The 24,062-nt window shown below is 36.8% G+C and overlaps 1 protein-coding gene across 7 annotated transcripts in view; it reads left to right on the top strand.

The window, feature by feature from the left end:
• The window catches only part of LOC129780097 (trissin receptor), a 306,026-nt gene that overhangs the window by 215,787 nt on the left and 66,177 nt on the right, over positions 1-24,062 (top strand). For all 7 annotated transcript variants that reach the window (XM_055788025.1, XM_055788026.1, XM_055788022.1 and 4 more), the window contains one exon: positions 3,574-3,733. In XM_055788025.1, coding sequence (XP_055644000.1) covers positions 3,574-3,733 — 160 coding nt within the window. The remainder of the gene's footprint in view (positions 1-3,573; positions 3,734-24,062) is intronic.

Genomic DNA, 24,062 nt, shown 5'->3' with positions numbered 1-24,062 from the left:
AAATAATTCAAATCAAAATCAATTTCATTTGATTTTGGATAATTGAGACGCAAATATGCTTTTTTCGCACTGAAATCCATATAAACCATCGAAAATGGGTGGGTTATATCTGTGATATAACCGCAAGGTTGACGTGGGCTACCTTAGCTTAGCAATCATTTGTTTGTAATAATTAAATTTTTGATGGAATGAAACAATTCCCGAATTCAATTGAATTCAATATATTTGCTTTGTGAGTAAAAAGATTGTATAATGCCATGTAAGGTCAATTCATGCATTGTGATAGATAATGTTCTCCGTTACAATTAAATTTAATGACAGTCCTTTTACGTTTGGCATGATGCCTAGGACAAAATATGTGAACGGAAGAATTATCAAAAGATTATTCAATTTTACGTTTCCTTCTGAAGTTTGCATCTCTCAAGTGTACGTACTTTTCGAACCGCGAATTTGCTTGATTTTTTATGAACTTCAGGCACTCAATTTCGATTTTGACATTGTACGTCGAACGCATACACCCATACCTCGCTATACGGCTGCTCTTCATACGGCATTTCGCTATAACAGCCCTCTTCAATTAAGGCACATTTGGATATTACGGCCTAAAATGATTCGCTAGAGCGGCAAGAATTTTGTTTTCGAAGTCGATATACAGCCATTCCATGCCGAACCAATATAGCGATTCTGTATTTTCGTGGAAAGTGTTAGTTTTGATCTTTGGCACCATTATATTGGTTTGACATGGAATTGCTGTATACATACATATTTTATGTAACATGAAGTTGTTTCATTTTTGTTTATGGGTTATTGTTGGTTTTTGGAGTCTGTTATTATTTTATGTTCAAATATATGTACTTGTTATGTATGTATTTTTAAAAGAAATGAAAAGATAAACTGTATTTTGAATGATAAACATATTCAAGAAATTTGGAACCAATCGTATTGAATTTGTATGGATTTGTATTAGAATAATTGATTCTTTAAACGACTTTTCGCTTTGCGGCCAAGTTTCGTGGAACGAATCTAGGCCGTAAAGCGAGGTATGGGTGTATTTCTTAATCAAAAGGCGTTATCGCAGCAAATGGTTAACAACATTTTGCCTAATCATCAAATGGTATGCGTAGAAATTCAGTGAGCATGGATAACCGTATAATGGTATGCTTAAATTCAATAATGGATAACCGAGTCAACGCGTTTTGTTCGTACCCGCTTTTGTAATTCGTGTTAGGAAAACACTTGCAGAAGTACCCTCGGCTTGCATGAATCAACAGCTTCAACTTCTACTTTTTATACTATAGAGGTTTTAAACTTGAAAGTTCATTCGTCTCTAGTGTCTATACGATTTTCCCAGGTTCCTAAATTTAGGAGACCGTGTTAAGGAAACATATTCTAGTTTGCACAAATGCAAGCGAGTACAAAAGTACTCGAAGTTTGCATTTATTTGCAAATACATTTTAGTCGGAACAAAAAGGCCCCCGACTTACATGTATTTGGAATGCCAATTTCCCCACGCTCCTTGAATTTAAAGTCTGTGTTAGGGAAACACATTTCAGTCGGAAATAAAAATACCCCCGACTTTCATGTATATGCAATGCCGATCTCTGCAACGCTCCTTGGTTTTGAAATCTGTGTTAGGGAACACATTTTGGTGAGAACATAAGTCCCCATACTTTCATGTATTCGCAATGCCGATTTCCCCCAGGGCTGCTTGGTTTTGATGGTTGTGTTAGGGAAACTGTAGATCGGGCCAATCAAAATGAGGCAGTAAGGGCGTTTAGATAACGCTTAACATTTTACAGTTATTCAATTGTTTATCTAATGAAAAAATAATATTTTATTAATTGCGATAAAAGCGTAGAAATATCCCTTATCAATTGATGGAACCATCTTTCCGATCCAGTAAGAATTGTTCGAGTTAAAAGCATTCGGAATCTTTCATTTTTTCCTGCATGTTCTGTGTTTAGGTTTTCATTTTACCCCCCATATACTCCGGTTAGACGTAGTCCCACGTCAAAACAAATAAACTTTGTACTCCGTTTTCGAATAAGTTCATGTGTATCAGGAATTGCAAAACATAGGAGCACTGCGGACGACCTGTTGTAATATTCCATTTAAGGATTAACTTTTCAAAAAACGGCAGCTATCGTATAAGTTCAAAAAACGTGCACATATCAGATAGGTGACGGTTTGGCTACTTCTGGTGTATTTCTATCTATGAATTCTCATGACAATGCATGCTTCTATAGTTTTGACACTGAGTCTATCATGTCGCTCAGTTCATTATCAAAAATTAAACGACTAAAACTTGCATCGTTTAGTAGTCGATATAGATCTACAAATCCTGATCTACCCTCATCAATGAACTCAATAGATCTTTTTGCGTTCTTATGCTGTTACAATATCAACTTTATTAATTTACTCCCTATTTCTTCGAGTGAAATGCATTACTAACGAATCGTGAAGGTTCTTCTAGGACACTCTTCTCAATTTTTCCAACAGCTCGATTCTTTTGATCCTCAATCCAATTTGAGTATTTCAATTACGTGTCAGAAAGCGTTTGATCAAACAATTTTGATTTCGCTCCAATCGTCTCCCAGTGAATGCTCCTCGCTCAAAGTGTATCTTGACCGGCGAAGCACCTCCGGCTCAACTTTGATTCTTATTTTATCCGCTAACAAAACACAGTGAACACAGTGATCATCCGCCAGTGGCAAGGTCAATCCAATTTACATGCTCTGGGTTATAATCAGCGCAGCAGTGGCGTTTGCCGTTGCCGAATAGGCACCGAATTGTCTCCGTTTATAGATAATTATAACCTCGGGAAGTGGAGGCGGCTATATATCAAGCCATGGAATAAGACCTCAACTTAGCTGCCAGCGGGTGAAATTCGAGTGAAAGTGAAATTTCAATGTTTGTGATAATGTTGTCTCCGTGGAGTGATAGCGAGGATAACGATGTCTCTCAACTTTAATGAGTTTCTTAAAGCCTGACTGAAAACTTATGGGTGGAGTTTGGTGATCGATGTGTTAATTTAGGCAAAAGTTGTCATGCAGTCCTTCAGTAGGGCCCTTTTTATTCAAAGGTACGTTTGCGTCAATTCAACGTACCTTCGAATCACAAACATACAGAATGATTCCGGGAAATTATATCCAGAGCAGTATTAGTCAAGTTTGATATTTGATATGGTGGCACAAAACATCAAACACCCGCTTCCCTTGTTTGGTTTGCCTTTTCCAAAATCGATAACACAAATACAGCGCACAAAGCTTAAGACAGAGAATTCATTTAGATTATTTCTACTAATTGGAGTAACAGACGGTTAAATTCACAGATGTCTTCATGCTGGAGTGCAGACGTGTTTCAATGTTTCTGACTGGAAATTGGAAAAGTTTCTCTTCCGCTTCGAATGCTGCCTGTGGATGTCAGCAGCCAGAATCGGTTTTGAAATTTAATTACAGATTTGACTCGTTCAGTCATATTCATAATGCTGATGAAATGGGGAAATTTTACTAACCAGTATAGGATTTGTGGCAATGCTGTTGAGAATAATTGCAATCTCTTAAACTTTTCCAGCTGGGTGTTCGGAGACTTCCTCTGCAAGATGTATCAATTCGTGCACTCGCTCAGCTACACGGCCTCCATATTCATTCTGGTTGTGATCTGCATGGAGCGATACTTTGCCATCATTCACCCCATCACCTGTAAGCAGATTCTCACCTCCAGGAGGTTAAGGGTAAGTACTGGAAATGTTGCTTTCATGATAACTAATAAATACAACACGACAAATTGGAATGAATTGAGATAACGATTGTATGGATGAAATTTAATCCAATTCGCGATGACTCTGTGGACCGAACCAAACCACCTGGTCAATTTCCTCTGTAACTCTCAGGAGATAAACCTTTTTTTTCGCTTTACCGAGAAGGAAAATTATCCACGTAAAAGGCATACACATTTGATTTTTTCTCTTCTTGCAGCATGAAATCGTAATTAACATTATCCTTCGGACGAGGATCTAACCCTTTCCGATTCGGTTTTTTTTTTCTCTCGCTCCTCTCAATTTCGACCCTACCCGTGCTCATCGGACCTTATCCGTAATTGAAATTTCGCCGGACAACAGCCTCATTACACCACACTCAACCGTCTCCGTGAACCGTGAACCGTGAATTGACTGGACCCTTTTTGGCATTTCCACTCTTCGTGATGGGTTCGAGATTGACTCATTAACACCACTGTATCCGGTGTGATTTTCCGTCTGAGGCGTAATAAACCTAATTCAATTAGTCGAAAGATTTACAGCAGATGGCCGGAATGAAAGGGTGTATCAAGATTCCGTCTGGGCCCACGGTGAACCGTAAGCAGGGAGTGTGGGGGTGAATCAAATCGTCAAAAGTTTATGAACCTTTCTCGGTCAGACCTTTCGTCCGGCCAAGATATCAATCAGGTTGTGACTTTGATAACTGATAGTGCTAGGAGCAGTCAAAGTTGGTGCCAATGACTTTTCTTCAACTTTTTCAGGAATTTAATCAAGTTAAATAAAGTGATAAAAAGATTGTGTCGTTCCTCAAAATTCTACGCTTATCTTGTGTATGGTTTATATGCTGCTTTGTGGTTGGACCTACGTAGGGAACGACAAAGTTTCTCCACAGAAACACCAAATGAATTAGGTAAATAAAAACAGAAGCTAAGTCCTTTTGGTGCTGCTTGAAAATTATCGTTCGTTCTCGTTTACCCTTCATTGGGATGAACGGGAACTTTTTCAAGCATTAAATTTACTAGCTTTCGTGGTAAATCACTTATTTAAACACAATCACAATTTAAAAGAGCAGGAAAAATACAGATGCATAAATTTTACTTGACTCTGATAGTTAATACTTTTACAGAAGGTTTATTTTAAAAAAATATTTTTTTGACACCAACGTGTCCTTATTCACTCTTGCTAAATAACTGAACTTAGAATTTTAGGATACTGCTATATATAATCTCGCTGTGCCCTGATTCTAGTCCTATCGCTAAATACTGCATTATGGCAAATAATGGAAATGTTTGTTTATTTGGATCTTGGGTCGTGAGATTGTTTATGATGTGATGTGGCTGAGTGGTCCGATGTCTGGAGTTTGTTGATAATGAATTATCGCTTCGCGGGTGGTCCGTTGCTGGCTAGATGGTTGGTGACTTAACTCTTCCCCTCTTAAATGACTTTGTCCTCAAAGTTTAATGGTTCGAAAGGGTGATGGCATGTCGATGAAAGATTGGATTTCGTTTTCGCGTTCTGCTGATAGTTCTGATGACTGTGTCTTGGAGTTTGTGATGATTTCGTTTTTGCTGACGGAAACAGTTTCCGTGAGAATGATGTCGTCTTTGTTAATACTTGGAATGCTGAATTTGGCGTTGATGATTGTTTTTCTAGAAAGATATAGGAAAACTCCAATTGTGGCAATTATTGATACTACCGTGAATCCTCCAATGGATCCAAACAGGTGTAGCTTCCAGGTGAGAGAGTTACTTTGAAGTTTCAATATTTCCAATTCGTCTCGATGTTCTAATGTCAGGTTCTGTAGATATTCAACAGGTGGTGAGTCCAGGGTATCGAGCTCGGTAACTATTAGGCCGGTTGTAGGGTGATACGGTCGTCCAGGTAGAATAGTTTCAAAGTTAGAGAAGAATTCTCCGTTGATTCGTAGAGTGCATCCTTCAAATTGGATTAGAAATGAACCATTGAGTTGTTGGTTCGAGTTGCTGCAGTTGGATGAGACTTGCACAAGTGCGTTGTTGATAAGTATGGAGGCGTCGTCTATTCGTTTGACTAAACCTCTTGAATATATTTTTTCGAAGATGCAATTGGAATGTTGTCCACGTATTAATTTTTCTATGCAGTCATTGCTTGGGGTTAAAGTTGAAGTTTCGCAAAGAAAATAATTTCCTTGATCCTCACATGGTTGGTTTGACTCGTAATTGTGTGTCAAATTACGCATTAGATAATTGCGTTGCAGTGAGATGCGTTTGTTGTTGTTATAATGGAATCAATGTATTCATATTCATAAATGTCTTTTGAAAATTGTGGTACTTTTAAAATATACGCAATGTGCGTGTTGTTCAATGTTACTTGTGCCGTTGATTGTGATAATAGTTCCTCAAATGATGTGACGAATATGTCGTGGTCTCCCAGGAAGGTTGCGATCGTATTGAAGTCGCGCATTGATAACAGCTTGCTACTCGGTATACCATGTTTTGCCATTAGAATTGCTTCCTCAAGTGTTTCTATCTGGTCCTGAAGTGAGTCTAAGTTGGACAGTATCATTAAATGATTAATTTCAATCGAATGATTTTTAGCTTTTTGTTTTTCCATTAACAGCATTTGATTAGCCAAATCGGTTACTTCTTGTATTCTATTGCTTATAGCTTGGTTTATCATTACTTGCTTGTTGTTTTGGGTGATGAGGGAGTTAAGTGTAGCGTTGATGATACGAAGGTCGTCTGCATCAGGGTTGCCTGCTACCCACTTCCATACAGTGCCTATAGTATCCCATCTTTTTTGTCTTTTTATAAAAGGTTTCAATTTGAGAAAGGTTTCATACAATTTATAATTCTTAATTTGCATCAATTCGTATAAAGGATTAACTGAAGGGTTTGATTGTATTTCATCATTCACGTTGGATATGGTGTTTCCTATTTGAATCAAATCTATGGGATGTACTATCCTTACGTAGCCTGTTTTAATCCTAGCTTTCCCTAATGGTATGATAGCTAGTGGATTATTTGTGAGGTCATGTACGTGAATACTGGAGTGTATGGCCGACACGCAGAAGGCGAGTCTGGAATGAAAGGATTGAAGAATTAATTAGATTTCCGTAGATTGACCTTATGTATTTTCCTGCCTGCAGTGTCTATTATAAAAGTGTTATGATCTTCTTTGATTTTAATGTGTTTGTACCTGCTTTTTCTTTTTGATATATCATTGGTTTTTTCGAAAGCATATGAGCCTGGTTGAAAGATTGGGTATGTTTTTTCAATAATATTTTCGTTTTTGGCCTGATGTAAATTATATATTTTTTCAAAAGTTTTTTCTCTTTGTTTGGCAAAATCTTCAAATGGTAAGTTGTTATAATTTGTTCCAATATATACATTGCGAGGTGTGTCTTTGATAAAGGAATGGAAAGTATTATTGTACCTATGAACTGATTGTTGAATCAAATCTATTATTGACCAGTCTGGGTTTAAGAATTTCAAGCATCTTGAGATTTCTCTAATAGTAGAATGACAACGTTCTACTTGTCCATTTGTTTCTGATCGGTGTACAGGTGTTTTGAAAATTTTAATACCGATACTCTTGATTTCCTGTTCTATGACATTTGATATAAAACTGCTTTCATTGTCTATTACTATTTGCGCAGGCACATCCCAATCATATAATAGTTGTATCAAGGCATCTTTGATATGTAGGATTGATTTCGATTTGATAGGTCGGATTTTAAGGAATTTGGAGAATTTATCAAGGGATGTTAGAAAAAGATTATTTTGATTATAGACAAAGATGTCTATGTGGATGATATCTGCAGGATAACATGGGACAGGTGTTTTGACGGGGATGAATTTCTGGGGGTTGCGTTCATATTTCTCTGTTTTACAAATTTCACAAGTCTTAACGTATTCCTGTGTTATTTTTGTCATTTTCGGAAAGTAGCATTTTCTCAAAAGTTGAAGTGAATTTTCCTTAGCATTTCTATGTGCAAAATTATGTATCGTTTTAATTTCTTCTAATTGTTGTTCTTGATCATTAATGTCTTCAACTTTCGATTGTGAGAATCGTGCACGCACTAATTTTGGATTATAGTTTTCTTTGTAGATTTCTTGAATAGTAGCCATGATAGGTTCGTCGGTCATTATTCCATTTAAAAGTCCTGGAATGAGGTATCTTTTCATTTTGTCTTTTAGAAAGTCAATAGTGAATTGTGGTTCAGTAAAAATGTGTCTTTTGTATCCTTCGAATGGAATGTTTTGTTCGTAGGCAGAGTTTTGACCGATTTGAAATATTATTTGATTACGGAAAACATTAATAGGGGCTTCAGTGGATGGAATGTAAGATGAATCGTCGTTGTCAGAAGAATGTTGAGTTGGTGTAAGAGAGTTAATTTGAATTCTAGAAAGAGCGTCAGCTACAACATTGGATTTGCCTGGTTTATATTGTATCTCATAATCATGTTCTTCTAAATATGCTTTCCAACGTTTTAGCTTTGCGTTATTATTTTTTGGTGATAAGGTGAAGGTTAGTGGCATATGATCAGTGTAAATTTTTATTTTGGTACAATAAATGAAATTTCGTAATGCATTTAATGCCCATACGACGGCTAACATTTCTTTTTCATTTGTGGCATAGTTTTCCTCTGTTTGTGAAAGTTCACGTGATATGAATGTAATTGGTCGTTCACCGTTTGAAAATTGTTGTGAGAGAACTGCACCGATTGCTTTATCAGAAGCGTCGGTTGTTAGAATAAAAGGTTTTCCAAAATCAGGGAATACTAGGACGTCTTCAGATGATAAGACTTCCTTCAAAAGTATAAAAGCTTGCTTGGCCTCTTCGTTGAACTTGATAGGAAAATTTTTTGATTGTGATTTTGATATTTGGCGATGGCCATCCTCCCCTCTTAAAAGTTTTGTTAAAGGTTTTGCAAGTTTTGCATAATCTTTGATAAAACGTCTGTAATATCCAGAAAGTCCAAGGAAGGCACGTAATTCTTTTAAATTAGTAGGTTCGGGGTATTTTCGGATGCAATCAACTTTTTTCATGTTTGGTTTTAATCCGTCCGCAGAAACAATAAATCCAAGAAACTCAACTTCGGATTTTAGAAATTCACATTTGTCTGATTGAATTTTGAAATTGGTTTTCCTGAGCGTTTCTAGAATAGTTTTTAAATTTTCCAAATGTTCATCAATAGTTTTTTCCAAAAACAATGATATCATCTATATATACATGACAAATTTTTCCAATGTGTTCGCGTAGTATGTCATCCATTACTCGTTGGAAAATACTTGGAGCGTTTTTGAGACCAAATGGCATATGGAGAAATTCGTATTTACCATTATTCACAGAGAATGCAGTCTTTTCTATGTCTTTATGTGCCATTGGAATTTGATGAAAGCCAGATGCTAAGTCTAATGTTGTGAAATATTTGTTATTTCCTAAGTTTGCTAGAACAGTCGATGTGTCTGGAATTGGATATTTATCACTGATAGTTTTGGTATTAATTTTTCTGTAATCAATGACCATGCGATATTTTTTTTCGCCTGATGCATCAATTTTTTTGGGTACTATCCAAACTGGTGAATTATATGGTGATCGGGATGGTTGAATTATACCATCTCGTAAAAGTTGAACTAGCTGTTTAGTAATTTCTGTTTTAAGGGCTTGCGGATAAGGATAGGATTTGCTGTAAACTGGATTTTCATTGATTGTTCGAATTTCGGCTTTTACCTCTGTGATAAATGATAGTTTACTGTCTGGAGGCTGGAAGAGATCTTTAAAATTTGTTAGTAAATTTGATAATTTTTCCTTTTGCGTTGATGACAGGTGATCGTCTCGTACCTGGATTTTATTCACTGCTTGAAACTGATGCTGTAGTAAAGGAATAATATTTTGATTAATAATAAGTTGTTCATTTGATGTATTTATTATGGCACCTAATTCTTTTAGGGTATCATGTCCAATGATGACATCGAATGTTTTTAGATTTTTCATGTGATAAAGTTTAACATTGATGTTGGAATATGGTCTAAATAATCGTGCTTGAGAAAATTTGGTAATTTCAATGTCACCGGTTACAGAAGATACAGGAAAGGGTTTTTCAACATCGCGAGAGATTTTTGCATGTTTTGGATGTATGTAGTTTTTGTTTGATCCAGTGTCGACTAAGAATTTCAAAGGAGTATCTGTTTTACCATAGAAAAGGAAATATGGTAACGTGGATTTTATTCTTAAAAAATTAAGTTCGGTAGGTTCATCATTATTATTTGATTCGTCTTGTTCTTCTATTTCAATGTTGTCACTGTATCGTTCAAAAGATGTTCCTTGTGGGCAACTTTCTTCTGCGAGGTATGGGACTTGTTCAAAATATTGGGATACATCAGGATCATTTTCTGTATATTCATTAGTTTCTATATTAAAATATCTGGGTCGTTTATTCGGAATTTGTGGCCGGTTTGTATAATTCACTTGTCGAGATCGAATCGAAGGGTCTACTTCCATTGGTTCGACTTTATTATTGGGTTTTGGAACAAATGGGTTGTTTTGCTGAGCTTGAAATCTTGGTTGAGGTTGAGGATTTTGAGGTTGAAATTTTTGTGGTTGAAATTGGTTTGAAATCATTGGTCTAAACATTTTTTGTTGTTGATGTTGTTGATTAAAATTGTGAACAGGATTAAACATTGGCTGTTGACGAGCAGTATGCTGAATATACGTCGGTCTTGAAATAAAAGGTTGTTGTTGAATTTTGGGAGGAATTTTAGGTGGTATTCTAGGATAATCTTCAATTCCGTGTCTTGTTTTTGTCATTGTTTTCCTGTATTCAATGTTTTGGTATGTAATACAATATGCGTATGCATTTGCTAATGATTCTGGTTCGTGATTTTTTAAAAATTTGCCGACATCTCCATTTAATCCGCGAGTGAAAGCATCTATTGCTTTTCTATTGTATATGTCAATCATGGCCTTTGATGCTTCTGGGTGTCTATAGGCTGGGTTAGTTTTAATTTGTCCAGCAATAAGAGAAAGAAGTTTATTAATTTCATCGTAGAAACATTCCAAACTTTTACCAGATTGTGTTGTGTTCATCAATTGATAATCGAGAGTTGTCAGATCTCTCTTTTCACCATAATATGTCAAAAGAGTTTTCTTTATTAAATTCCAGTTTATATTTACATCGGAATTTACTAATGCACTGTTGGCTTCTCCTTTTATTTTCCTTCTTATTGCTGTGCAGATGGCATAAAATTTATTCCGTTGATCGGTTGTGCTATTAATATTGGGTGTGTATGCTCTTACGAGAACATCAACATCACGTATCCAGCTGCTTAATTCATCGGATTTACCATCAAAAACAGGTATTTCCTTAATTAAATCTGGTAATTTTTCAATAGAGGATGGATCTGCAGGTGATCCATCTGGGTTTGAATAAAAAAGAACTGGATCTTTATAATCCAAGTCTGGTAATGGAGCATTTAAACTTTCTAAAATGCTTAACCTGTTTAAAATATCTTGCATTTGTTCTGCCATTTTATTGAATCTGATTAAGTATATATTTTTTTTCAAAAATTATATTAAAACACAACTAGTTTAGTTAATTCACTTTTTTATTATAATTGTATTTCTTATATTTTGATTTGAATATTGTTTCGCTTTTCTTCACTTTTCATTAATAATTTTAGTAAAAATTTTTCACTTTGATTTTGATTAATTCACTTAATTGAAATAAAAAATTTACTTACACAATAATTCCAAACATTCTGTGGGTATGCCACAGAACTGCGGGACACGTGGCTCCGTTCCCAATCCTCTTGCAGTGGAAATCTGGAAGCCTTTCGAGCGCGTGTTTGGTTGTTACCGAGTCCTATTACCTCCGGATCCAAGCGTCGGGTGAGCTCGAAGTGATGAGGATCCGTGGAACCCAGGTGAAGCACACACTTCCCGGTGCGGTGGTGTTTTCCTTTTTAGATGAAGCACTAGTATTTCTCTGTGTTTTCGTCCTACTGGGGCACCTATCCGCACGTCCGCTTTAAACGAGGTTGGTGTTGCGCGAGTTATCAATTCGAACCGATGGTTGCTTTATCGCACCAAGTCGTTGTTCGAAACGCGGTGGAAAATTAAACGGGCTGTCGATTGCTTTCTCGCACCGAGTCTTACTCCCGTTCACTTCACTAATTTTCCACTGATAACACTAATCACTCTGGGTCCCTATTCGGGCGCCAGTTAATACTTTTACAGAAGGTTTATTTAAAAAAAATATTTTTTTGACACCAACGTGTCTTTATTCACTCTTGCTAAATAACTGAACTTAGAATTTTAGGATACTGCTATATATAATCTCGCTGTGCCCTGATTCTAGTCCTATCGCTAAATACTGCATTATGGCAAATAATGGAAATGTTTGTTTATTTGGATCTTGGGTCGTGAGATTGTTTATGATGTGATGTGGCTGAGTGGTCCGATGTCTGGAGTTTGTTGATAATGAATTATCGCTTCGCGGGTGGTCCGTTGCTGGCTAGATGGTTGGTGACTTAACTTGATTATTTTCCTTTAAAGAATATCTGGCTTTCTTTTAAACATGGTACATATACGGTTTACAAGTATTTTTTAATATCTTTTTTAAATTTACAAATGGCCGATTAATTGTCTAGTCTTTCGGGTAAGCCTTGAATGAAAAGTTGTGAGGGTTGTGTCCTACACATTCAAGCCCTTATTTTTTCGAGAATCCGTGTGGGTTGATGGTTGAATGGTGTGTTCTTTGTTCCCATCCTCGCGCTCGTCTTCTCATTGTTTTCCTCCCTTCACCATCCTATCAATCACTGCGTTGAGCGGTGGACTGAACACTGCTAATAAACAAATCTCTAAAATCGCTGAATGGTTACCATTCCAATCTAAGTTCGACAACGCATAAAAACCATAAGTGACCATTCTATCCTGGATTCCTCGAGTCGAGAAAGACGCACTACGCTAGATATGGGGTACAGACAAGGGGGGCGTTGCTGATTAATGGTCAGCTGCATCCCAATATTAAGTATCCCGTGTCGGGCACACGTACAGAGCATCGAAGACTGCGACATACCAATTATGAGAACACTTGTAATACTAACCTCGAGTCAACCGCGAGTAATCGGTTACATATTACTAACATAGTCTAAGCAAACATTGTCAAAATATTGAACTCCCGGCCCCGTTAGGCTGACGCCATATGAGCCTTAATAGAATATATATTTTGGATACAAAAAAAAAAACGCATAAAAACCAACGTAAATGCGTGCGTGTGATGCAACAATACACAGGCGCTCTCTAACAGGCAGCATGAAAACCGACGCCCTGCGTCATTTCATCTAGTTCCATTTTGGATTCGAAGATACACATCAAAACGCACCACGATATCATTGACAATATCCATTCAAAATGACGTTAACCGCTCGCTAACAGGAGCAAGACTCTCTAGGCGTATGAGTGAGATACCATCTGATGCAATAATTTCTCCCTCCACGGGATGGGTAGATATGGACACAAATGAGCAATACAATTGTATTGGAAAATGAGAATGCTTCTAATTTTCATCAATTCAAGGTAACCCGCTATTTGACCAGGGGATCGTAATGCATAACACATCGAATGAATTTTAGAGAAAAATTCCCGATTCGAATGGTATGCAAATAATCAATTCACATTCGCAACCAAAATAGCATCCTTACTGAAAGACGTAGTCTTAAGTCATCAAATAAAAGGTTTTTAGTGTTTTTTGGTGTTACGTATGACATCTGTCATCAAAAAAATATTAGATATTAGTGTTTGTGAAAGTGTTTGTGAAAGAAGAGCAAAGCACATGTAAATAGATCAATTCACCCATCAGACTGTGTGGCGCTTCATTGACACGAGTCTTTGAATAAATTTGAAAAAAAAAATAACAATTCAATACTGAAGTTAGATGTATGAACAGAATGATCCGATGAACAATTGCAAACAAAAAATATATATAGAAGGTGCATTTGCATATGAAGTAAAATTCTGATAATACGCGAGCGTAACATGAGCAAATTTACAACACATGCGAATTGGGGCTCTTTTGATATTAACAAGTTCTTCCGCATAGTAACTCGATGCTGATAATTCCTTAATACTTTCCTTCGTTGGTCGTATTGTTTTCACATATTCACGTTGGAGAGCCTTAACCCTTCTCTTCGTTCGCCGAGACATTCTGATTGAATGTAATACTTTTCCGTTTATTGTTTTTGAAAGCATAGGCAGCCGTGGCAGTGTTCCGAGCTCTGCAATACAATTTTCTTACCCAATGTTAAAGTTGCTAAAACTTACATTATAGACCCATTAAACGTAAAAATAATGATTGTATTGATATCAACACAATTTTATTCTATTGATTTTCATGACATGAAATGCTATGACTCAGGAATAACATTTTATTGAGTGGTTTTGATAGCTGTTTCTATGATGTTGTCTGGCATCAGTGTCGGAAAAATAACGATGCTTTCACCAATACAAACTTTCAAAGCACTAGCTCGAGTTATCCGACGTTTTTCACTATACAGTGCGACAGCAGCTGAAAATTAAATATCTTGTGAGTAGTCGATTAGAGTTTGGTTGATATTGCTTTATGGGAAGTGTGCGAAAACGATCATTTTCTTCACACTGTTTCGCAAAATTATTGATTTTCGTGCGAGGGGTGAGGGAAAGAGATGAAAGAAATGAGCGCCATTGTGGCAGCCATTTGTGGCTAGCTTCCACCTTCACCTTAAAAGTCGTATTCGCTATAATATTTGAAAAAAACTAGAAGTGGGTTATATCTGTGATATAACCGCAAGGTAGACGTAGGACTACCGCTGGCTCTGTAATCATTTGTTTTAAATTGCATCTGAATCAATTCGCAATGAATGAATGAATAATTATTTCTAAAGATTGCTGAAAGTTTTCCTTGTTGGTGTGTGAGTGGATGAGTTCGAACTTGTTGGTGGTCCAGGAAAGAACCTTTGGGTTTGCGTGGTTTTGCAAAAGCAACTCATGGAGTTTGATACTTAATTCTATTTTGTCCTCGTGAGAATAATACAGGGCGGACTGGATCATATACAGTCTCTGATTTCTTTTCACTGTATATTAGGGTGGCTGCGAAAATGGTCATGACAAATTTCAAAAACCGGCCATGTACATTTTGTTTATTGGCCCAAAAAAATGACCCGTGCAAAGTTTCAGCTCAATCGAACATGATTTGAGGGTGCCTCAAAGCGCTCAAAGTTTTGATTTTTTGATCCTCGAAAATCTTCCAAGGGGAAAAAGGAAATTTGGAAAATCGAAAAAAAAATTTCAATGCCAAATGACCTTAAAATGCATAAAACGTCGAGATCTGGCGCTATCTCGAAACAAAAAATTCAGGCCGAAAATCGAGTTTTTGGGACTTGGCTTGAGAGGCAATGAAGGTATGGAAAAAAAATTATCAAATTAAACCCTCTGCGGTCGTATTAAATTTGAGCATGGGTATCGTACTGGTCGGAATATTTTTTATGTAAGATTATGAAAAATGAAAATTTTTTATTTATTTTGTGAACTTCATTTTGTGCGAAATCTTTCGGAATAGTCTCCAAGAGTAAATCATATGAAGTATAATCAATACATAATTTTATTTCTATTATCCGTTAATATGAGACACTTTTGCCATTAATGCAATAAATGTATAATTAATGCCAGCAATGTGTATCCGAAAAGATCGGCACTTTTCAATTTAAAAAAAGATTTTTTTACAGATTATTCAGATGACATAAGACACTTATGCAAACAATTATTCTGCTCTTTAAAAACAACTACTTCTACATGATTCAAACCAGTAGTTACTCAAGTAATGATTTCAGCGTATCCGAAATGATCAGTACTTTTCAGTTTAGATGAACAAAGATTTTGTCGCTTGAGACATTTATACGATATTTCAAATAATATGAGACATTTATGCAAACAATAGTTCTGATATCTATGAACAATCTTTTCCATCACACCAAAGTGTTGGTTAAATTCTGCTGTTATGATTTTTAGTTCCACATTCTTATGCATTCAACGCACTGTGCGTTATCTTGTGTTGGTGACCACTTTGCTCAATACTGATACCGTTATCCATTACTCATAAGACCAACGTATTGATTCGTGAACAGGTTCATTAGACATCAAGCTTTGTTTAGGAAAAGCATAAACTGATACTTGATTGTGTAAAGTCTTAGATAAGCATGGTTTCATGCTGTGGTGGCTGAGAGCAGACAAACGACCACAAAGAGTTAAAGAACCGACCATATACATTTTGTTTATTGGTCCAAAAAAATTACCTGTGTCAAATTTCATCTCAATCGGACATAATTTAGGGGTGCCTCAAAGCTCTTAAAAATTTTGATGATTTTTATCTCCGAAAATCTTCCAAGGGGGGAGTAAAGGAAATTTGGAAAAATCGAATTTTTTTTCCAAATTACTTAAAAATGCTTGAAACGTCGAGAGCTGGTTTTATCTCGAAAAAAAATGTTTGGCCGAATATCGGCTTTTTAGGACTTAGCCTGAGTGGCCAAAAAATCAAATCTTTGAGTGCTTTGAGGCACCCCAATTCATGTCCGATTGAGCTGAAATTTTGCATAGGTAATTTTTTTGGGGCCAATAAACAAAATGTATATGGTCGGTTTTTTAAATTTGATAATTATTTTTTTCCATACCTTCATTGTCGCTCAGGCTAAGTCCCAAAAAGTCGATTTTCGACCAAAAATTTTTTTTCGAGATGACACCGGATTGGCATCGAAAAGAATTTTCGATTTTCCAAATTTCTTTTACTCCACCCCTTAAAATTTCTAGGATGAAAAAATCGAAACTTTGAGCGCTTTGAGGCACCCCTAAATCATGTCCGATTGAGCTGAAACTTTACACAGATAATTTTTTTGGGGCCAATAAGCAAAATGTACATGGTCGGTTTTTGAAATTCTTTGATGACATTTTTCCCATACATCCATCGCCACCCTATTGTATATAATCGAATCCTGTATGTAGAGATGTCTAAGTTTTTCGTTTGTTCGATTATCGATAAATCGTTGGGCTTTTTTCAAATATTCGATTCATTCGAATAATTGTCTTTCAGTATTCGATTAGTCGAGCGAATATTTATTGCTTGTAACCAAAATGAACAAACATTTATAATAAAAAAGATTATGATGTCATAATTTTAGAAGTTACATTAAATGTAATTTTAAAATCAACATGGTGCAGTATACTGCTTTTTGAATGAAATGGCATTTTAGTAAGTATTGATAAATTTACCATTTCATCATTTTTGCGGACGATTGAAAAAAGAGCACACTATGAAAATGATGCACAATATTTTTTTTATTTTTATGCTCCAATCGTAAATGGTTCAGCATATTCGATGAATTTCAACAAAACACCATGATAGTCAAACAGATTTTTCACTGTATTTTAAAAGAAAAAAGTTCCCTTTTCCATTAATTGCGATTGCTGTGATAATTATTCGATGTATTCATATTTTTATTTTCCATTATTCGATACAAAATTACTCGATTAATGGCGTCTCCGACGCCATTTAGAAGGCATTATTCCACCACCACCACCCCACCCAACTTTATAAAATCCCTCCTCCTTATTTGCAAAAAAACTCAGCCAATTTTCGCAAGTCTCTTTTGAGTCCAACTTAGTATCACCAAGAGTGTTTTGCATTGACCGGAAGAGATGATAATCACTTGGAGCCAGGTCCGGACTATACGGTGTGTGCAATAGGACATCCCATCCGAGCTCCCGTAGCTTCTGGCGTGTCATCAAAGATGTGTGAGGTGGTTGGAAAACAACACCATTCCTATTGATCATTTCTGGCCGCTTCTGGTCAATCGCCTGCTTCAAACGGTCAAGCTGCTCACAGTAGAGAACCGAGTTGAGGGTCTGGTCTTGGTTGAGCAGCTCATAAAGGATGATTCCCTTCCAATCCCACCAAACACACAGCAAAACCTTCCTGGCCGTCAATCCGGGCTTGGCGATGGTTTGGGCCAGCTCATCGCGCTTCGACCACGACTTTTTTCGCTTTAGGTTGTAAGTGATCCACTTTCCATCACCAGCCATCATCTTCTTCGAGTTCGTTCCGTTTTAGCAGTGCATCGCAGGCGTTGATTCGGTCTAAAAGATTTTTTTTTCGTCAACTCGTGTGGCACATCCACCTTTTGTTGGAATCCAATCTTCTGCAAATGGTTCCCAACGGTTTTATGGTCTATACCCAGTTCCTGGCCAATCGAGCGAGTGCTCACATGCCGGTCTACTAGGATGATTTCAACGATTTTATCGGTTTCCACGACGATTGGCCTACCAGTACGGGGTGTAGGGGAAAGTAGGTAAAGACGGACACTGCGGGTAAGATGGACACTTTTAATATTTCATTAACTAAAATTTTTTGAAATATTTTAGTTATGCAAATACTTTCTATAAAGTGTATCAATACTTTCGAGACACAGCTGTTGATTTCCAGCGAGCGAACTGTCAAGCTTGTAAACAAAACAAAAATTATCTTCGCGGGTGCACCATTCGATGTAATTTTTACTCCGTAGGAAATAGCGAAAAGTTCGTGATTTTTTGTTTTTTACGTGTGCCTCCAACGGGTAAGTGTTTATTTAGTCCATCATTAACTATCCTGCGATAAATCAGAGGTTTTTCAACGCTTATAGGTAGAGCTACGGTCATTCGAAAAAAAAGCTGCCAGTTCGGGCAAGACGGACACTAGTATTTTCCTAGGGTATTTAACAAAACTTTTTGGTTTTACTATAAAGATGCCTACAAATTACAAGCGCAAGAGTAACCGGCAGTCATGGACCGCTCAGCAGTTGGAACAAGCCATTAAGGCTGTAAAAAGTGGATCGCCGGTGAAGACAGCAGCCCGGCTAGGACCTCTTGATTCCGTATTCAATTCTCAACAAGAAGAGGAGCTGGTACAACATCTGTTGGATTTGGAAAAGAGGCTCTATGGAATAACGATGACTAATGCTCAATACGCTGACACTTTGAAGAAGGCGAAAGCATCGAAAGACATTAAATCCATCAAAAAAGAACAAAAACAACGCTCTTCGAAGAAGCCTAAGCAAAATAAGGGCAAAGGGGACACCTCATCTGATAACCTATGCGAGAAATGCGGAAGCCAGTTTTCTGATTCAGATTTCGGGACAGGTTGGACAATATGCTTACAATGCCTTTCATGGTTCCACGCTGAATGCTTTACTTCTGCTGCAACTATTTGTCAGAACTGCTCTTAATTCTTCTGTTTTCTTGTTTTTTTATTCCCACTGAAAATTGAATTAATTTAAATACTCAAATGAACTTAAACCATCGATGAATTGTTTTTAATGCTTTATAAATAAACTTTCGTTTTGAAATATTTTGAAGTGTAAACATAGTGTTAAACTTTACAAATGAATTATCGTCTTCCTAGGAGGTCATTTAAAATATGCGTGGACAGGTTGTTGGCTATTTCAGATCCTTTTCCTTCCTTTGCGAGGACAATGGCCCGCAAAAATCCAGAAATTTTTGCATGGAGTGTATGTATTTGACCTCTTCTGTCGTTCCCTTCCAAGGATGAAACTGTCCACGAACAAAATGAGTAGCCTTTCGAATCGTAGCGTAATTAAAGAATACTCCCCAATGCTGAAAACACTAAAATACGTACAAAAACTACAACTTTTCCGTAAGTGTCCATCTTTCCCACCTTAGTGTCCGTCTTACCCATTCCAGATGTCCGTCTTTCCCGACCATGTGAAGAAATAGTATTTCGATGCATTGAAAAACATTGAAAAACAATGACCCAGAATACATCAATGTTGGAATAAATTTACTAGTATCAACGGTAATTATGATAGAAAAGGACCTGAAGTTTTAATTTGTACAACAACTGCGATCATGAAAGCTATATATGTGTATAAATTGAGATTACACCTTAGGGTGTCCGTCTTTACCTACTTTCCCCTATCTTTGACAGCCACTACACCAGAACGAAATCGATCAAACCAACGCTGTGCTGTGTGAATCGTTACAGTATCGGGTTCATGAACTACACGAATTTTTTCGGCCGCCTTCGTTACAGTTTTACCTCGCAAGTAGTAAAAACGTAAAATATGGTGAATTTCTTGCTTGGTGGACTCCATCTCTGACGCGCTATAACTTGAGACTGAAAAGGACAATCACAACACTGTCAAAACGACACTTGTAGCACAGATTTTCGTCTTTAAATAGCCGTATAGTATGACCCGATGCGATAAGTACAACACAAGATATGTTTAAGTGTTGTCATATATTGACAATATACGACATTTCTTTTTCCCCAACCCAATATTACATATCAATATTTGTTTACTTATGCTGTAATCGATCGTCGTTATCGGGGTTATTGGGTATTTCCGAGGAGGAATCGATTCCCCCTTTTAGCGTTAATAATTCTTTTCTGGCAAAACGAAGTGGTATGATAATTATTTTATTCGAAAGATGAAATGTCTAAGATTTATATGCTTGTTACTTATTTATTACTAAGTCAACGTTAGTCCTACGTCCCCTTTGCGGTTGTATCAAAAATATAACCCACTTCCAGTTTTTTATTCCAAAAATGGTTATTCTCAAAAAAAAGCTTTCGAACTGCAAACTGGTCTTTTTTGAAAAAAAATTTAAACTGGATTTTCCATGTTCCAAATTTCTGTACATGAGGCTATCGCAACTAAAGAATATCAACTATGAAAAATCGTTACCCAAAAACGAAAAAAAAATATCTCTGTTATTTTTGTAAACATTATGTGAAAAAGGTTCAGCTTTTAAGAAAATATATAAAAAGATAGAACGCTCTTGGTCCCGAGAGGACGAAAACAATAAAAAAAAACAAATACAATCAATAATAACGAACACAAAATTTCTACAACTGTAGTATTTTTGTTTTCGAAAAATACCAGCTAATTGGCTTCAATATGATATGTCGGTCATCTGAATCGGTACAGTAGTTCAAAAGTTATGAATTTTTGAAAATGTCATTTTTGGAAAAATAAGAAAAAAAATAATTTTAGGGCCACCCTAAAATCGAAATGGTCACCATAACGAGAAAAATAAAAAATAAGGGTCTTATATTTTGCGATAAAGAACAAAACTACCAGTTTTTCCCGAAAATCTGTGAACCACTGTATCGGTTTGGCATGGAATGGGTGATATACAGAAAACAATATTTTTCAAAATGATGTTGAACAATGTACAGTGACTCAGATCCGTAATCGTACTCCACCATGCAGATCTCTTTTCCCTTCTTTTGAAAGTCGAAAACAAGCGTTCGGAACATTCCATTTGGATAAAGTTATAGTGTCATATGAGAGTTGAAAGGTTTGCTATCTGTTTTCAGAATCATGGTTTTTATTTCTCTAAAAATGGCGAATGTATGTGCAAATGTATGAAAATTGACTCAAATCCATAATCGTACGCTGGTTGAAATCTCTACTCGATTTCGAAGGCGTTGGCCAATTTCCGAATTCCATCATTGGTATGGTATCCCTTGTTCATTGCAACTATATTTAGCTGTCTTTGGCCTTATCTACGAGTTTTTTTTTTGGTGTATTCGAAAGGAATATTTACCAGTTTTTTCATTAGTGGTTTTTAAAATCGTTATTTTAAGAAATTTAATGGTTTCTAAATTTCTTACACAGATAACTTCCTCGGTTTTTTTACTGGGATTGATGTCGGAAGATTGTGGAGGTCAGTGCTTGGAAATATCTGTATCACATCAATCTTTTCAGCTGAATTTCCGGCCACATTCGATCATTATACCATTGCATTCAGGATACCGAAAATGAACCAACGCCAAACCTCACGATCACAGCAAGCCACTCACAATTGATTCATCCATTTTTTTCATTCTGTTTTTCGTTCCGTTCTGCGTTCACGGAATGTGAACAAAACAAAATATCCCTAGTTTTGTCATTCATTGACATTAACATACTAGTTCATTCACTATCAGCATCGTTCTCGGACACTGACGAAACGGAGAAATTCGTTGAGGAAGATAAGAAAGTACAGAATGCTCATAATAGTGACAATAAATTAAATTGTTCAAGCATGCAAGGTTTCCGTCTCAGTTAAATTGCTTTCATTTTACATAGTGAATATGCAGCTCCAAATCCACTTGTCAGAAATGCTTCAAAAGAAGAATTCCGATGTAAAAAATACCGTCTTGACTCAAATTTCAAACATTTAATTTTTTTTTAATTCTGAACACACGAACATAAAATGGTGGTGTCCAAGACACGACCGCAATGGGAATATTTCGAGCTTCCTTTTGCAAACGGATCAAACTATGCTATAGGATTAGCGGATGAAATTGCCAACATCTAGCTTTGGCTGACATAGTTTGCATTCGCTGCTTGGATCGATTCTGCAGAATGCCCCCTCGCCGTCCAAGCCTAAGCAATCCTTAGCTGTGAGTGTGCATGCAGATCTTGCTCTTTTGTTGGCATTTCCGCTTGCGCCACCGATTTGCGTTGCCCTCTCGGAGTAACTTCAAAAACAACTGAATAAGCAAGGCACTGACTTAATGAGAAAATCACACACATATCGGGATATTGAAAATGAACAGTCAGAACATTCCTGACAATTCAATGGCAATGAATGAATGTGAATGAATTCTCATGACTCGAGCTTTAAGGAAAGCTCAGAGAGCACAGAATGAATATGAATGAACACAGTTGTAAATTTGTTTGCCGTCGAATGAATGACAGTAGCATCGACAAGCAAAATTAGCGCGTTACACTGATAAAAATATATTTTCAATGTTGCTGAACAAGCTCAATATTTCCATGCTCTGGTGGAGGTATATCAATAACTTTTGAATAATTGTAATGTAACCATATGCGAACTTGATATGTCTTGAGTTCTGGGTCACTGTCTTGGCAAAACTAGTATCACGTCTTCAAAAATTACCATTTCTATTTCGCTTTCACGTATATTTGGGAGGACATCGACAATTTAGTAACACACCAATGAACAAAGTACAGTGCAGGTCCGCAATAAAGTATGATTTGCGTGTGCCACTGCAGCGAAGGTAAATTAACTCAATCCAAACAGCACACTTCGAATAAATGGTCCTCATTTAGAAACTCCATTCAAACATCGTTAGCTTTTATTTGATTCGATTCATAAAGATGCCACAGACTCAGCTTGAACTATAAGGCAAAAATATATTCGGCCTGAATTCTACCCTCGACCGGTTTGGTTACACCTTAAAAGCCATTCAAGTGAAATTGTTTATGAGAAAATTCCATGTCCATGAAGACAAATTCCACTATCTGGCACAAGTTTGTCATATTGGATCAGCTGCAGGAAAGTCCACCGTCTGCTGTCGCTCGGATCCCCATCCTCTCCCAAAGTACTGTACACAGTGTCAGCAACGAGCTTATTGTCGTCTCCTCCTCCCACCCATTAACGGGAACTCCTCGGAGATGTGCAAGTATACCATAGTGAAAGAATTAAGCTACTTGCAGCTAAAAAGAAAGCTCCCTCTCTCCACTCTTGTTCGCTCCGCTTGCTGCAGAAAGTGTACGAACGTATAAAGCACACAAACGGAAGCCGATAGTAGTAGCGAGCAAAGCTTCTTAGTGCAGTTTACAATTCCGATAATCGTCATTGGTGGAGAAGTTTGCCATTTCATGGAAGCGACATTATCACTGGCGATGCACTTACTATCCGCACACTCCCTCCGGAGCGACGTGAACGGTAGCATACATGGATGGAGGTGAGGAAGATCTGTTCAAAACGAGCCATAACACTTTTATGATTCTCCAGGGAATGTGAAGAAATTTACAGCAGATTCTGTTGAATCCGTTTGTATGGTATGCTGTTCCGATTTCGGAAATGTACATCATATATCAACTTGGCCTCATTCAACGTCGTCTAGTGGATAGGAAATTCAGAACCCCTCGGATGACAGCTTCTGATAGCATTCCTACCTCACTAAAATGATTCTGTGGTCCCATGATTTTTATCATTTTTCGATTAGGGGGAACTTGAAGCCATTAATTGGTAGTTTTCGCGAAAAAAGTCACCGCTGTGAATCACGTAAAATCTGAGCATAGTTCAATTGAATAAAATCAGTTGAAACGATATGACAGACTGTCTCATTACTACACATAATGACATTTACCAGATTATACCTTTGAGGCCTATTCGCACATTTTTGTCACGTCTCGTAATTGTGTTTGACATATAATACCAGTGCACACGTTTCCAATGCATGTATTTAAATATTTAATCCCTTGCGGTCGAAATTTTTTTA

This window comes from Toxorhynchites rutilus, chromosome 3 (genome assembly GCF_029784135.1).
Source record: "Toxorhynchites rutilus septentrionalis strain SRP chromosome 3, ASM2978413v1, whole genome shotgun sequence".
NCBI classification, from domain to species: Eukaryota; Metazoa; Arthropoda; class Insecta; order Diptera; family Culicidae; genus Toxorhynchites; species Toxorhynchites rutilus.
Note: the sequence above shows the minus strand (reverse complement) of the source record. Positions and strands in the feature narration are given on the sequence as shown.